The following is a 16,812-nucleotide window of genomic DNA, read 5'->3' on the forward strand; positions in this document are numbered from 1 at the left end:
AAACTCTCAATATATCATGAGGGTAGCCCAAGGTCCCTTCTTGTCAAGGAAGACTAGCTGATTCCAGGAGGAAGGAAAAGCAGGATCCAGGGCACCTGTAAATCCCTGTAGTTTTGTGCAGTGGCTTTGTAGCTAATTATACAGCAGGCAACAGTAATATGTTGTAGCTCTGTTGGCATGCTCACTTCAGAAAGAGCAAAATCTAGCAAAGCAAAGAAGGGGCTGCAAATGAATGAATCAATGATCATTTTATTGTAGACTAAAGCTCTGCAGTGGAATCAGAGCATCTGAACTGCAAGGAGGTGGTGGGAGAGAGGCCGGTAGAAATACATGGTTCAGATGTGTTTTACAGCTCTTGATTTGGATTCTCCTGCAGAAATATAGTCACACAAGGAGACCACCACTGGTCACAGCCAGTTAAATTGCTCTTTCTCCTATGGTACTGCTGTTAGTGACTGCTAGTAGGTTATTCAGCCGACCTCTTCTGATTCTGCTTTGCTGCCTGACTTCAAAAGATTTGCCCTAGATGGCTCTCAGTCACAGCTTGATGTAACCACCGCTTGTTTGCATGCATCCCCATCATTTTCATATAGGGTCTTTTTTTTTTTTTTAATTCAAGTTAGAAGGCAAAAGAATTGGGAGCGTTTTTATATGATAAAAGATTTATGTAGGGCCAGCTAGAATCAAGCAAAATGAAATTCAGCTGGAAGGGATGGTAAAAGGCTCAGAGAACTTGTGACTGCCAGAAAAGTCAGTGTTCCTAAAATAAAGAGGGTTCAGCTAGCAGGCAGCGACTCTGACTTTGCATTCATATTGAAGCAGGCTCTCCAGCCATTCTAGGCAGGCAGATCAATAAAATCAGAGGTGACTTAATGCCAAGAAACTCAGGATTCAAAGGATTTCTTTTGTCCTTTGAATTTATTCTATATTGATGTGGAATGCTAGCCTCGGAAACAGAGATGAGAAACAGCCAGGTCTACATTCTGGTTTATGACACCATATTGAACAGTGTCCTTGGAAAGCATCCCCCTTTGGTTTCTCAGTTATCACATCTGTAAAATGGAGGTAATCTACTGGAAGGAAAATGATTCCAGTATTTATCAAAACATTGTGAATGAAAATTCGTCACAATATGTGCTTTCAATAGCAACTTTTTTTTAACAGCTGATGTCTTAGTTTATTTATATCCCATTTATGTATTTGAAAAAATGCAATTGATTGCCTTATCAGAGATTGAGTGATCTGACCATTTTTGCATGATGGATATGTAGTGGAATGTAGATTTTATTTTTAGCTACATAAATGGAATATTTGACTGATACAGTCTCTTCCTTGGTTGTTTATTCTTGTGCAGGCCGTGGATCTAGTTTTCTAGTATATCACAATAGCGTGCAGTATGCCACGTGTCTTAAATTGATCAAATAGCCCCTCTACAGAGTGACAAAATATATAAATGATCAGTATGGACATGGCGAAGTATTTACCTGGTAATAGAGAATTTACCCTTCCTTCCCTGCTCATCTCCCCTACAGCCCACAGATTCTTTTGTACCGAAAAGGAAAAAGCTGCCTCTAAACTTACCTCTTTCATGATTGATCTGGGGCCATTCCGTTAAAACTGGAAATGTTGGGAGTTTTTGTTCTTACCCCATACTGTGTAGATGGTGCACAATTTCTATAACAAAGCAGCAGGGGGCTCCCTATGAGAGCTTGAGAATTGCTGATAGAGAAGGGGCTGGCTTTTTGTTGGTGGTGTTCTTTTCAATTCAGGCCCTTTTCTACTGAAACTTGACCCTCATCCTGTGAAGACTCTCTAAGGGATTAGAGTGTAGCTACAGAAGCAGCGAGACCATTTTATTAGTTTAAGAAATTGGTTAACAGTTGAGAGAGATTATACTTGTTTCTAAATTCCAGAAACCAGATAGATGGAGCTCGAGATTGCTTTGGTTGTAGGGTTCTTCTCTCTGAACTGAGTTTCATGGCAAGGGGCGGTACAGGTGACCCCTTTCTTTAAAATCCTTTATATCTGAAAAGGAAGACTTTCCTATATTCTTACATTTAGTTTTCTTTGTTTCACCTCCCTCTGCCTTAGAACCTGTGCATACTTTTTGTTTGTTGATGAGTGCATTGTAACTAAGGCTCTTTTGTAAAATGAAACCCGTTTCCCTGAGAGGCTCAAAGAATCCAGACAGCAGAGGTGCAGGTGTTTGCACTTGGAGGCTCTTGCTGCCTTATGAATTCACTGTGATACAGGTTTGATGCAGAGAGCACTGCTACTCACAAATCACACGCGGTATACAGTTTGTGTGCAGTGATATGTCACAGCTTTTTATTTATATGGCCAGCTCAGTCTATTCTGCTCCTTTCACTGCCATGGAAAGTGCATCATTTTCCTCCCTCTCTCCTCCTTCTCACATATCATCAGCACCACCCACTATGTTCTGCCCATTAAGTCCTGTGTGCCAGAAAACCCCAACAATGATTAAATGCTGATAAAAGAACGTTAGAAGGTTAAGATATCATCCAATCAACCCCCTTACAATACTCTTAAATTGTGGGTGGTAAGTATTGAAACTAAGGGTGTGTTTTTTTAGTTTTTTTTTCAGTTGAGAAAATGATATCAAATTAAGAAGGGGAAAAAAAAAAAAGACCAAAGAGAATGCCGGAGATTGCTTTGCAGTTTCCATAATTACCCTAGTCTTTCTTTCATAATTTTGGCACATTCTTTATCAGGAAAATCTAGGGCTAGCCAAGTTTAGGTAAGGTTTTATTTATGAAGGGCCTAGAGCTTTTAACCTTACAGCAATTTTAAAAAGTCATTATTACCCTAACTCATTTAATTTAAAAAGTGTTAATTAATTAATTAATTTTAACATATTATGCCACTCTAGTCATAGAATCATTTATCATTACATTCCTGCATGATTTTCGGTTCCTTTAAGCTCCTGTACTACAGGGCACCCTCCTTTCCTCCAACCACCACGGGTAACCCACCCAGGTTTATGAGAGGAAGAGCAGGTTAAAGAGACTTAGAAAAAGGCAGCTGGGAACCCACTGGCTTCTTTTCTTTGGAAGAGAGTTTGTAGGTTCATCACATATTCTACAAAAGCAATTAAGGTGGAAGGGGCTGTAGAATCAACTTCTCTGGACCTCCTTATTACATTTTTAGTAAAAGAAGGAATAAGAAAGAAGATTCTCTAAGAATCTTGTCAAGAATTACGTTTCGTGTTGGAGCTTAAGGTAACATACCATATATAGCTTAAATTAATTTTCATGAGCCTGTGTTTTATCACTACTCGGCATTATTTTTGTGTGTGATAGAGCTATAAAAAAATCCGTGGTAAATATATTTTGCCCCTTTCCATCGACAGCTGCTGTGGTGAGGTAGGTCAGGAGGCGTGCCTCTTTGGAGGCACCCTGGAGGTTGAAGGGTAATGAGCACTTAATTATGTCTGCTGAATGCCAGAGCTGCCAAAGTGGAGCTCCTCACAACTGGTCTGTATCTGCTCTGACAATTCTTTTATTATAGCTTTTACTAACCTATCAGTAACTAACTGTGGTTGTTTAATTGCAGGGGGAACATCCCCACGCTAAACAGGTACCGTATGTTTAGTTTCTTTTCCAATTAAAAGCACCTTTCTTTTGTAACTTAGAATAGTGAAATTGGGAAAAATAGCACTACACTTGACAAACTAATATGTTTATCTTCTGCTGGGGAGTCCTGAGCTCCCCTTTGGATATACCAAGTTATTCTTTCTATTTGGAAAACATGTTTTCAGCTTTTCTTCAGCTGTTCAAAAAGCAATACTTGCAAAGCCTCAGTATGGAAAAGCTCCCATCTAGCTGTTTATGATAGGGGAGTTGCCTGCCTGACATTAGCTTTGCTGTAAACATCTTTTGTTTTGCTAAGTTATCTGTCTAGTTTGGGGCTTTCAGAGGAGAAACCCTTAAGGTTACTTTTATCCTGGCAAATTGTTCATAATTTTTTCAATTTTTAAGTTTCTCTAATTTGTTTCTCCTTTTAGGGGAATGCAAATGCAGAAATAGCTGATCTCATGTTTTATTAGTTTGTTAGCTATTTTTCTAAAGTGTTACAGTGATATGAAAATCAAGTTTTATTTCAGACCTATAGAATAAGATTCACATTGGAAAAGTATGTTTAAACTCTGATACGTGGAGCCGTGGGAAGAGGTTTCCAGGCCAATATAACACAAGTGATATTTTATTGTTTTGAGTTCCTCCTGCTCCTGAGCCAAGCAAGGCAACACAATGCAAGTTTGAGAGGATAGCAATTCCAACTGGAATCAAATCCACAAAATGCTAAAGCAGTAATATGTGGGTGGTGAGCGCCTTGTGCGTGATTAATTATACATTGAAATATTTATAGGCTTATGTTTATTTTGTCCCTCTCCCTTTAAATATTAAGTAATCAAAACTGATTATAGCTTTTAGAGTCCAATTTGGATGGGGAGAGGAAAGGGAGTGCTTTTGTTTGGTCCCCTTGCTTGTGATTGGAGAGTGGGCATGGTTCATTCCTGCCTGCCTTCAGCTGTCCTGGCCCATGAACGTAGTACTGGGGGAAACTGAATAGTGGATATTTCCCATGGGGTCCAGTTGAGTGAAAAAGATATTTAACCCCATGTTTGCCATAAAGACAGCCTATTAACTTATTCAGAGGGAATTCCCTTTCAGTGTTATCTGGAACCCTTTTATCTTTCCTGTCTAATACCAGGCAGGTCGAAAAGATAAAATGCCTCACAAACTTGCTTCTTTAGTAAATATATTTGGTGATCCTAGAAAAGAGGATAATAGCGTTTCTGAGTTCATACAACTCTGAATCCCAGTTTCTAGTGAGCACCATTTGTAAGACTTGCTTGATATGTGTTTCATGTGTTTGCTTGTTTCATTCATGGGATCAATGGTTTCCTCTCCCACCCTGCCTTTCTAGTCCCCAGTACTGTCAAAAGATGAAGTACCTTTTTCGTAGTCATCACTTGCCAAAGCTATAAAATCCTGGAGTGTCAGTCTCTACGGTCTGTGTGAGCAGCACTTCCATCCTATAAAAAATTCCATTGCCTTTTATAATTACAGTTGGCAGTGGAGTTCAGTCTGTACCCAGATCTCAAGTCCACATGGCTGGCTGTCTTCCCCCTGCAACACTGCAGGTGGTGCACGTAAGATTTGGGGGCAGCTCCCCCAGAGTTCAGGTGCCATTGCCTTGCTCTGAACTTGCTTCAGATCAGTCTGCCAGTCAGTAGCTGGTCAGGCAAGTCCTGGAGGCATCTTTCAGCTTGGTCCTTCCGAACGGGCTGCCCTGATTGGACATTCAGTATTATTTATCAGTGCATACCGCTGAGGTGCATCAAGGAGTATACAGAGTCATGATGCTTTCCGATTGAACAAATCAGTTCAGTTCTCTTCAAGCATCTCCATTTCGTACCTGTCTGTCATGCTTACACATCCTGTGAGACCCATGCTCTGCCCTTTTGTATCTTGCTGGGCTTTATTAAGGGCTTTTGATGAAGACATGTTTACTTTGGTAGAGAAGTGTTTAAATATAAAACGGAAATTTTGCAATTTGGGGTTGAAAATGTCTCTCTTTCAAAAAGGAGGAACTATCATCCTTATAACTGCTATCTCTATCAGCCCATTAAAGAAAAAAGTAAATACCTCAGTAAAGTTTCTTTAATAAACTGTGACTTGTTTCTGTATGATAAGTAATGTTTTTTATAATGATTTACTAAACCATTCCAAATGACTTAGAGTTGCTACTGTACATGCGTATGTCTATCTGTGAATACTTAATCTGCTACAGTTCCCAGAGAAAAGTACCTTAAGTGTTGCCTAGTTACAAGTCATTTGGCTCGCTTACTTCCTTTTAAAATGGAGACTGTTTGAGGGAAGGGGAAGATGCAGGATGGTTTTTAACCCCTATGTGCTATTCATTCATTAGATGACCCATGACATCATTATAACTGCCCTGAAATTCCTGACCGTCCTTAGGTTTTTATTTGAAGAAATTTGGGGGTGATAAAAATACAGCTTGTGTGTGTGCAGGGTCGGGGGACTTCAAATGAAAAGGTTAATGTGATTCTAGCAAGATAGGCTTATCTTATCCATTGTGGGTGAAAAACCAAATCTGCTCCGCAACCTGAGCCTACTTCAGTCTCCGCCCAGGGCCTTTCCCCATTGCCGCTCTCCCCGTCGCTGCTCCTACCCCACTTGTCTAACGCGTTTGATTGAATTACCATTTAGAATGTCCTTCTCCTCCAACCTCAACCACTACGGCATGACTCATGTAGCTAGTGTCAGCGACGTGCTATTGGACAACTCATTCACTCCACCGTGTCAGCGGATGGGCGGCATGGTCTCTTTTCGAACTTTCGAAGATTTTGTCAGGTAAGACACGGCAGAACTGTCTCTGTGTAAGGGGAGCCATGGGCGTCTGTCTCAGATTTCTGCCAAATGAATAAAGGTCCCCAGGAGAGCTATGAGCCAGCTAAGGAGATCTAGCCCTTGCTGTATACGCCCTCCGAGAGGTATATGTCCTTCCGTTTCTACCTCTCATTGAGACTCTACAAGCCTCTACTTGTTATATGAGCCTGGTCAGAAAAAAAAAGGAAACAAACAAAACCATCTTTTCCTTAGGAGCAAACAGAAGAAGCTGTCTGCTCTGTGATGAGTGAAATGTCAGGAGAAATTAAACACAACACTAGAGTGAGCCCCACCAGAGACGATACATCTTTTGATTAAATGCGTTCAGCATCTATCTCTTGATGTATACTGATGCATTACCCTAGGGGGAGGGGTAATTACATTGGTCTGTCACTGCTCTGGTCCCAGGGTCTTTCTGTTACTTTAAGACCGATGATGACAGCAGTGCTCATATCTTACATATGAAAAACAACAACAACAACAATAACTAAAGCTTTAGATCATTCTTTTTTAAAATGAAAAAATATATATGGTTTATTAAAGTTTAAACAATCCATCCTCCTAATTTCTGCCACGTGGTGAAATTTTGCAGGTCATTTCTAGCCACTGGTGATTCTGTTCAGTTGCCTATTGAGCACAGGGTAAGATAGATTATTCTTTTAGACTGAGCTGGCAATGGCAATATTAGTTTCCTGCCACGTAGGTTTTCTGCCACTTGGATTTTCATGATGGGTGTTTCTCTGGTATTTTTCAGGATCTTTGATGAAGTGATGGGCTGCTTCTGTGATTCCCCACCCCAAAGCCCCACATTCCCCGAGGCAGGTCACACGTCTCTATATGATGAAGACAAGGTATGGTGTCCCCGTTGGGAGACTGCTTTGCGCCTTCAGATACAGGAATTGTATTAAGTATATACTATCTTTCTGACTTTGGAACATTATAGGGAAGGATTCACCTTTTACCCCACTTTATACTATTACATTTTTATATGCCCATCAAAGTATTTTTGGAAATAGGTAGAATATAAATTCTAACGTTAAGAAAAAAAAAGAAAAAAAAAAGGAAGAGAACCTGTATTCTTGGAATCCATAGTGTAGATTAGGCTCAGCTGCCTCTGGGTCTCTGAATGTTGTTTTGAAGATTTCCGCTTTGGTTGCTTTAATTCTTACTCAATGATGGCTTGTATATTTGCACAGTGGTACTATTGTCGTCTTCAAGGAATGGTGGACTTTAAATAGCAGAAAAAAATAGGCATTTTGTTTAAAACTTTGTCCTTTTATTAATCCCTTCTTTTCATTTCTCAGTAAACAAATTGTTCTGTTTTTCTTCCCCTACTGGGTCATTTTCCTGTGTTTTGACACTTCCACTGTATGATAAATTGTTAGGAAATATATTATGTGGGAATATGTTCAGGTGGCTTCTTTCAATCATTTATTTTTTTCACATTCTGTGAAGAGATGTGGCAGTTGGTTTCATTCCCATTTTACTGGTGAAAAAGTTGAGACATAGTGGTCTTCAAGTTCCCGTCAAGTCAAGATTTGGGGCCACCCCTAGCTAATGCCTTCGCAGCCTTATCTTTTAAAAACTAGATGTTCTGCTTTATTTAATCTTCATTGTGGATATTGGGTAGTGGTTGCAATTTACTTAGTTGTACCAGTGGGCAAACCAAAATGTCTTGTGGGGGCATATCTCTTTTTGAGGTATTCTACCAAGTATAACTTTTCTCTGTATTAGCCAGCCTCCTGATTTCTTTGTCTTATGTTATTGGGTTGCAGGTCCCCAGGGATGAACCAATTCACATTCTGAATGTGGCTATCAAGACTGACGGAGATATTGAGGATGACAGGCTGGCAGCCATGTTCAGAGAGTTTACCCAGGAAAACGTAAGCCCTCAGATTGGGTGGAAACTGGTGAATGGCCCCTTTCCTGCTGGCTATGTATCATACCCATCCTTTTGTCAGTTGCTACTTTTAAGACCTGTCACTGATAATGACTATGTCTTTTACATAATTCTGCCAGTAGGGGGTAAAATTCCAACATGGTTTAATAGTATATAATGAATATATTTTTATGTTAAGAAATACAGACCTCACATATTTAAAATGTTTTAAGGAACGGACGTGTGGTCCTACGTCTTTTTCCCAGAGCTCCAGTCTTGACCTTTTAGTCACCTGCTAAATATTTTCCTTTGGAGGTTAACTCTACATGTCTAGGTCCACACTCCCCTCAGGTTTCTTCTGTGTCCTTCCCTCCCTTCCCTTGAAAATACCAGTTATATTTCCATCCTCCTCTCAATTTTGTGTCACTTGGATCTCTTGTATTGACTCCATAGGTTAAACCTAAATTGCCATCATTTTCTTTCACCTCTTCTGACTCCCCCCAGTCATTCGGAAATCATTGATTTCCTCCCTTTCCTGGCCATTCCATGATTCTACCATCCTACCCACAAGCTGTACGTGTTTATTTGTGTCTGCTCAGTCACCAAGGTCTGTTCGTTTTTCCTTTGCAATGTCTCGTTACCTCCCTCTCTCCCTTCCTTTTCAGTTTTTTAAATCCCACTACCATCTCTCTAGTTTAAACCTTTACTTGCCTCACATCTGAGCCCCTGCAGCAGGTTTACTTGTGATCTACCTGTCTACCGTCACTCTTCCCATCCAGGTAGTTTCCATTTTGTTCACCACCACAAAATTAAATGTCCAAAATGCCCACCTTACCACGTTATTCTCCCATTCAACAATGATTCTGTTTCCTTGAGGATGCCTCCTTAACTTGGTATTTAACACCAGCCTATTAACAAAGGCTGACAATCTAGCCTTTGCTGTTCCATGACATGTTGTGTCTTCATCGCTGCTACTGCCCCTCACCTGGAATCAATTTGTCTCTCTCTCTCTCTCTCTCTCTCTCTAAATCCTGCTTATTTTAAAAACTGTTTCAAATTTTACCTCTTCTCTGAGGACTCCTGAGTAGCCCTAACTAAAATATATTTTTCTCCCTTGATTTTTAATTGGTCAGCATACATTTATTGGCAATAATACTTTTTATTTATAAAGAACTTCTGCGTACATTTTTTAATTTGCATCTTAACCACAAACCCATGTGGTTCGATTAGTCAGAAATTATTCCACTTGTACACATGGGGAAAAGCTCAAGCTCAGAGAGATTAATTAAGGCCCCTGGTCACCAGCTGGTAGATGATAGAACAAAAATTAGCATTTAAGATTTTGATGCCACCTCTAGAGGGCACAGATCTAGGTGCTTTAGTAAATAATACATTTTTAGCCCTGAAGATGCTTATAGTCTAGTTGGAGGGGCTGGTTAGGCACGCTCAGAACAATAGTCTGCGATTGCATTTCATTGCGATATAGCAGAGCTGCCAAAGTGCCCCTCTCTTGCACTGCCCTTGATGATAAGACCCATGAGTTTTCTCTGACTAGAAAGCACCTAGCTATAGTGCTTTTGTAAAGAACTCAGTATATTTTTTTAAAACTTAATTCAGCAGTATAAGCAATTAGTGCCACAGGCATTCACATCACGTGTTGCTGATGGTAGATACCCAGGAAAAGACAGGAACTTCGTGCTCAACCTGAGTCTTAGCACTTACTCCGTGATGCTCTCACAGCACACAAACTGACCTGGAGGGCAGCGGCAGCACGAGGAAAACGGCCTTCCCAAGAAGTGAAAGGAGGGGACCTGCTTGGGAATTTTTCTTTAGAAGAAAAACTTACCTTCCTTCTTGCCCTTGACTCGTGGCCACGTAAAATTAACCTGAGGGACCCAGGTAACCCCCAGCTAGAAGAGCCCTGACCTGTGCATGGCTGCTGATGCTGCTGCTTGATGAAGTAGTCTGAAATTTCCTTCCCAGGTTTTGAGGCACTAATTGCCCTTATTTGATTATTTTGACCTCAACTGTAGGATTTTTATTACCCTCAGATCTAAGTGTTTTATATCATCACATGTTGATTTAAAGAGGCAGTTTCTTCATCTTGACTGCATAGACTTATAACATTAATTGGCAGCAAGAAATTGCCATTTTTCCTTTACTGGACTTGTAAACTGAGGCACAGAGAAATCCAGTGTCTATTCAGAAGGGTAAGCGGAGACCATGTGAACATTCCAAACCTAGAGAAGCTATTAACTGCATCCGGTCCTGTGCTTATCCAGGAATATTTGGCATTTTCTCCTCCTCGTTTTAAATGTAAAAAATAAAAAGAAGGAAAAGCAATTTCAGAAAAAAAGCTGAAGTGATAACTAGTTTTGTTTTTCACTTCATGATCATGCTCCTAGCAGTTTAGAAAAAGTTTCTTTTTTTTAAAACACACATTAAACTATCAAATAGGTTGATCCAAATTGTCCAAATAATCTTCTAGTCCCAGCATGTCTTTTTTTCTCTCATAGAAATTAGGATCATATATTTGTAAATGACTTGCGGAGGAGATGGAAGCAGTCAGTGTAAATGGAGTTTCTCCAGGTGCTGACGCCTAATCGCTGGGTAATAGCTGTGGACTTGCTGTGAGACCCGCATTATTACAATGTAATCAGAATCCTGTTGCTCTGCTGTTATTGTCAGCCACTTGTGGAATTTTAAAAGCAATAACAATTTTGACTTTAAATCATGGCATTATTAAAGTTATTTTCTTCCCTTGCCTGAACACAGCTATTGATGCTTGTCTTTGAAGGACTTGGCTGTAGTGGAATTCTTTGTTGGTGTCAGAAGAAATGTGCCTGTTTGTGGCACCCTGAGAAACAACCACGATCAATCTACATCCCTCCCTCCCTCTCACTCTCTCTCCTTCTCCCTCTCTCTCCTTCTCTTCCTCCCTCCCTCCCTCCCTCCCTCTCTCCCTCTCTCCCTCTCTCCTTCTCCCTCTCTCGCCCTCTCTCCCTCCCTTCTTCCTTTTCTTATCACAGTATCAATACTTGTTTATCTACACTAACGGGTATGATGCCAGTACAGATCATTATTAAATGTGGTTAACCCAAAATTTATTTATATTTGACCAGGAAATTTGCTATCAGGAAATTTATTTTTCCAGTTATCTTTTGCTCATGTTGTTAATTATTTTTACCACTAAGCAAATGCCATAACAGAAACCGTTCTCTGATAGAAAGAAATGGCCCGGGAAGGTGCTTGTTTATAAGGGGAACACCCAATTTGGATTTTAAAAATACATAGTCTCATGAAAGTCAAGAATTGGTTTATATCTCTTAGTTAGAGATATAGCAAGGAATATGATAAAACTGCAGAGTCTGAATGTAGGCTGTGAAAGTCCATTGTTTTTCTATTTGTGTTATTCATGTATTTTCCCAGGTCATTCAGCTGGTGGGATTGCTTTTCTAGTTGTTGCCACATAGCCCCTCTTTGTTAGGGACTTCTAAGATCATGTCATTGACTTAGTTCATTCATCTGTTTCTTTGTCTCTGCCTTTTGAGATAAATGAGCAGTACAAGGCAGAAGAAAGTTTAGCTCTGAAGGCCCAATACGTATAGAAGAGACTGTCTTGCAAATGCTGGGCTCTTTGACTTCGAATGTACTGCTCACCTGTGCCAAGTGGAACGGTGAATAATCACTAAATTTGAAAGTACGTTAAACATTGCTTTTAGCAATTTTTAAAGAGAATCTTTAAAAAAAAATAAAATACCCTCATGTAAAGTAGGGGGAAAATGTTTTAGAAGAAATGAAAAGATCAGGATTTGTTAGGCTAAATTTTAGGACTGCTGTATCTGATGGTAGGTACTATCTATAATCTAAACAATAGTTTAGGACCTGAATTTTCTATTTTATGCAAATTTCTTCTTTTCCTTCTTACCTGAACGACCTGATTTCATGTAACTTCTGTTTTAGTTTTAATCTTCACATTTGCTCATGCCCACCAGTGTGATTTCTATAAGCAGAAATTGTGTTACGGTCTACCTTGGTGTGAATCAGCCCTTCGGGAATTTAGGTGACCTCATATAACCCTTTCTTCCACACAAAGTTTTCTCTCAATTTTGTCCAGATCAGTATAAAACCTATTCCATAAGACTTAGTCCCAGGAGCCAGGTTGAGATTTGTTTATTTGCAAGTTTGAAGGTACTGAGCCAAGACGTAAAGAAATGATCAAAAAGGGTGCTTAGCCCAATCCAAGCCTTACGAGAACTGAATGGAGTAAATTTTTGGATGAATGGCAATCTCATCTATCTTATGTTTCACATGTTTCTTCATAGAAAGCTACCCTGGTTGAGCATGGAATCCGGCGCCTTACTTTCCTGGTTGCACAAAAGGTACTAGCATGTGAATTATACCTCTCTCATATTTCTTATGCTGCTGCTACTGCTAGATTTTCTTTAATAAAACAAATGGAATTATAATCATATGCTAACTTGTAGAATTTATGCAGAGAAATAACTGTTTTTCTATAAATTTAATTAAGAAAAACATGAATTTAAATTATCACCTTGTACTCAATTTGATTTTAATTTTATTACTAATTGCCAGCTTCTGCTGTTTTTCCTTCCTTTCTGTCTTTTATTTGAAAGGATTTCAGAAAACAGATCAGCTATGAGGTGGATCAGAGATTTCACGTAAGTAAAAGGAAGAATAATGAAAGATTACTTACTGTTTTATCTGTTTGCCACTGACTGTTTAAACATAGAATGTGTACAGCATTAGGAATAGAGACAGTGGAAATGTAATGGCTGTGTGTGATGTCAGGGGTAGTGGATGGGGGGAGGGGGGTTGTCACTGTGTGAGGGATATAAATGATAAATGTCTAACTATTACATTGTTTTGTGCACCTGAAACTAAAAAAAAAAAAGAAAAAAAGAAATAACAAAGAAAAATAAATAAATAAACGTAGGATGCATGTGAGTTATTTAGAAGGGTTGGTCCCTCTTCTTTTAGAAAGTATTTATAATGAATATTCAGTTATTCTATAGTGTTCAAGCTAAAGGGTTTTTTCTTTTTTTACACTATAACTAATTCTCAATAATTATCTCTGAGAAATAGTTAAGAATGAGCATATGCATTTATCTGGATGGATAAGGTAGAAGCAGGAACTAACTAGTAATTTCTTCTGTGAACACAGTGAATCAATAATTAAGAATTGCCATTTGTACTTTGGGGTGTTGGCTTTTGACAAAGATGGCTTCAAGTTCTATTATTGAGAATTTTCAATTCTGAAAAACAATCATTTATTATGTAAAATGCCTTAACAGAACCCAAGTTGGTATTTCTGTCTTAGGTTAATTCTAGGAACAGGAAATAACGGAATTGGGCATTCAGCTGTTTGTTCTCCCACTTAGCTGAATTAACTGTTAATATTTATAACATTGAAAATTTTATTGGAAGGAGAAGTAAGTCAATAGCCTGGCATCTAAGCTATGGTATACCCATATGCTCATACCCAGTATGATGATACATAACAGTAAGGCCATATATTCAGTTTGCAATCAAGATGACATTCTCTAAAATGATTGTAGCCAAACTATTTCTTTAAAACTTGATCCTAATGTAGCTAAGATTCCAGAGGATATTAGGAAATCTCAGTCTTCCCAAAAAGAATTTAATTTTGTTTCTGTTTTAACAATTAAGATACTTTAGTTGTGAAGCCCTATTCATTTGCAATAATGAAGATAACGTTTGGGATTCTGGAAAGGACTTTCTAAACTCAAGGACCTATGTGTGGTTGCTTTTGTTTATTAGGTCTCCAGCACTTGACATTTTGTTTTCCTTCTTACAGTTCACCTTGTTGGTCTAGTCTATAGAGAAATGAGAGCCTGCTCTGCAAACTAAAGAGCTAAGATTTTCTGAAATGCTTTAGGAAATGTTGTGAACTGCATAGTCCCCCTGTGTTATTGATGTCTGGAAATCAAGCAGAGGACAGACACATATCAATCAATAACTTTAGATAGGAAACTGGAGGCAGTGAAGAAGTATGAGGAGCTTAAAGAGAACCCTGGGGCTTTAGGAAGAAAAATCCAGAGCTTAGAGAATAAAATTGATACTTGGGGATGGGACATGAGAGCCCATGAATAAATACTATGGCTGGTAGGTGCTGATCAGAACTAAGGTCGACATGCCAGAGCCAGGCCCTGGATTTGGGAAGAGTGTTGGGCTAGGTTCTTAAGCATTAACGTGTAATTTTTTTGGAGTATACTCCAAAGTCAGTGAGAAAATACATTATTCTTCATATAGCACAGTAATTGGTTTCCTATAATAAGCATTCCATGATAAATTAAAACTCTCTACTAAAATTTTTTAAAAGCCAAAGCAATTAATTCTTATGAGCATTTTTTTTGTGTATGTGTTTTATACATACAAAAAACCCTTCCTTTCTTATCTCTGGATCTATGTCATGCCCTAGAGAATATCTACAGCTTTAAAACTTTTTTGTTTCTCCCTGCTATCCTCATATTTCTGGATTTATTTTGAATAGGGACATGTACAGGTAAAATCTGCTAGGAAAGGAGCCCAGCAGTGAGTTGTTCCCGGGAATTACTGTCCACTGCCTATTTATAGTGACATAAAGTGGTAAATCAGTTATATTAGCAAGTGACTTGATTTGTCATGAGTGTAGGAAAAGTTGCTTTAGGACATAGAGAAATTTAGGTTTAGGTGTAGACTGGATTTTCTCTGAAGATTGAATGGCAGAGGAGTTGGGGTGTTTTTGTTTTAAGCCCCTTAGAAATGATTCGTAGTTACGCAGCAGGCAAGGGCAAATATTACTGAATTTCATCCAGAATCTACAAGAGGCAGGACGCCTTGGCAGGAGTTGTACAAATCCAGGGCTCACTGTCATGGTGCTGCTCTAAGGTCCTCTGCTGGTGGCAGCTTGCTTTCCACGAAGGATGCTTAGCCTCTGTCATGTCATCTGATGTGTGCTTGCCCCATAGTTAGTGTAGTGTGAAAAAGAGGAAGCTTTCCGTGAGTGTTAGAGGTGAATCCCTTGATCCCTCAGGCTTCCTGGTAATCCACTGTGATGTATGCAGTCTCCCCTGTTCTGCACTGTGAAATCCCTATGTTATTGAATAGAAGAGAGAATGCGTACATTCTCAAGGAGAGGAGGAAGGTTACCAAGTTGGGTTCAAGAACAACATTGGCTGGTGTGGAATGAAGCCGAGCTGTTACATAGTCGTCTCTCAGACTGCTTCAGCACCAGAACAAGGCAAATGCGGGCCAGAGTAAAGGTTCCTAGAGAGTGTGCATCTTGTTAAGATATACATTCAGTTGCCAGTGAAGGCTGGAAGCATTTCTAACACTTCCGTGTTTAAACTCCTCAGTCCCTAGAGAGCTATCCACTGGAATGTCTGCTGCTTCGTTTCTGGACTCTGTAGGGAGACTGTTCTTCTGAGCTGGAAATGTTCACCGGCGTTAAGGAGGCTTGGTGTCAAGTCTGTTTCCATCACCATCTAATTAAATCAAGTACCTATAATGGGATTTGAATAACTGCTTTTTCTTTTTCTGAGGGATAAATGTTTATTTTAAAAGCATAATTTGTATAGTTTATATACTGTTTATCCAGATACTACCATCTTCTTGTTAAATCATGTTTTTGATGGAAAAAATGATAAATTGCAATTACTTAATGCTGTTTTATAATTCAGATTTACTAATTCAAAACCACATTTTTCAGATGAGTGAGATTTTACTAAATGCTAGGATGAACTATACACCTAATAACATTAATTCTGAGACCTAATAACTTTATTAAATACATGAAATAGAAGAACTTCTAATATTAGGAAGACACTATGGATCTGCTCATATTCCAGCAGCAGAGATAAAAATATTTTTTAGCATATTGCTGAATGGATCACAATGAAAAAAATGGGCATATTCTTTTAACATTTGGGGCCAAAAAAATCTACAAATTCCAGGATAAATGTTCTCATTCATTTCTATGAAAAATCAAAAATGCTTTAAAAGAATGAATTGTAATGAATATCCTTAGAATATGTTTATAACTACTCCGCCATCTTGACCAGAAATCTCACTTAACTGCTTAACATCAATATTTAAACAGAAAGTTTGAGGATAAACAAGCCTATTCTAAATATCTCCTTCTTTTGAAAAAAATTGAAGCCTTAAATGCAAAAGAACAGGCTCTTTGAATGTCTGCAGCTATATAAGCTATAGTTCTCTAGTTTCACGTAGTATTAAGTCTCTGTTAGTTTCACTCACATTTCAGATTCCAAAAAGTACAGCAGAAAGTGCTGGTTAATTGGAATATAAGTACTCCATTTTTTGAAGCTTTCCATATTTTTTTCAGCCAAATTTTGTTAAGGATACTGAAATGTATGTTTTCAGGATTTCTTCTTATCCTTTGAGCGACCACCTTAGCAAAAGCATTAGGTCCAAAAACTGTGATGCGATTCTAAATCAGTTTTGCATCCGTTAAGT

The 16,812-nt window shown here is 38.8% G+C and overlaps 1 protein-coding gene across 17 annotated transcripts in view; it reads left to right on the forward strand.

Annotated features, from left to right (window-relative positions):
* Window positions 1–16,812, forward strand: part of ACACA (acetyl-CoA carboxylase alpha) — a 268,765-nt gene that overhangs the window by 139,618 nt on the left and 112,335 nt on the right. For 13 of the 17 annotated variants that reach the window (XM_019732514.2, XM_074320146.1, XM_019732521.2 and 10 more), the window contains 6 exons: window positions 3,574–3,597; window positions 6,255–6,398; window positions 7,189–7,285; window positions 8,210–8,317; window positions 12,639–12,695; window positions 12,951–12,995. In XM_019732514.2, coding sequence (XP_019588073.2) covers window positions 3,574–3,597; window positions 6,255–6,398; window positions 7,189–7,285; window positions 8,210–8,317; window positions 12,639–12,695; window positions 12,951–12,995 — 475 coding nt within the window. The remainder of the gene's footprint in view (window positions 1–3,573; window positions 3,598–6,254; window positions 6,399–7,188; window positions 7,286–8,209; window positions 8,318–12,638; window positions 12,696–12,950; window positions 12,996–16,812) is intronic. The other 4 variants (XM_074320152.1, XM_074320143.1, XM_074320142.1 and 1 more) reach the window with 3 other exon arrangements.

The sequence above is a fragment of the Rhinolophus sinicus genome, linkage group LG15 (assembly GCF_036562045.2).
Source record: "Rhinolophus sinicus isolate RSC01 linkage group LG15, ASM3656204v1, whole genome shotgun sequence".
NCBI lineage: Eukaryota > Metazoa > Chordata > Mammalia > Chiroptera > Rhinolophidae > Rhinolophus > Rhinolophus sinicus.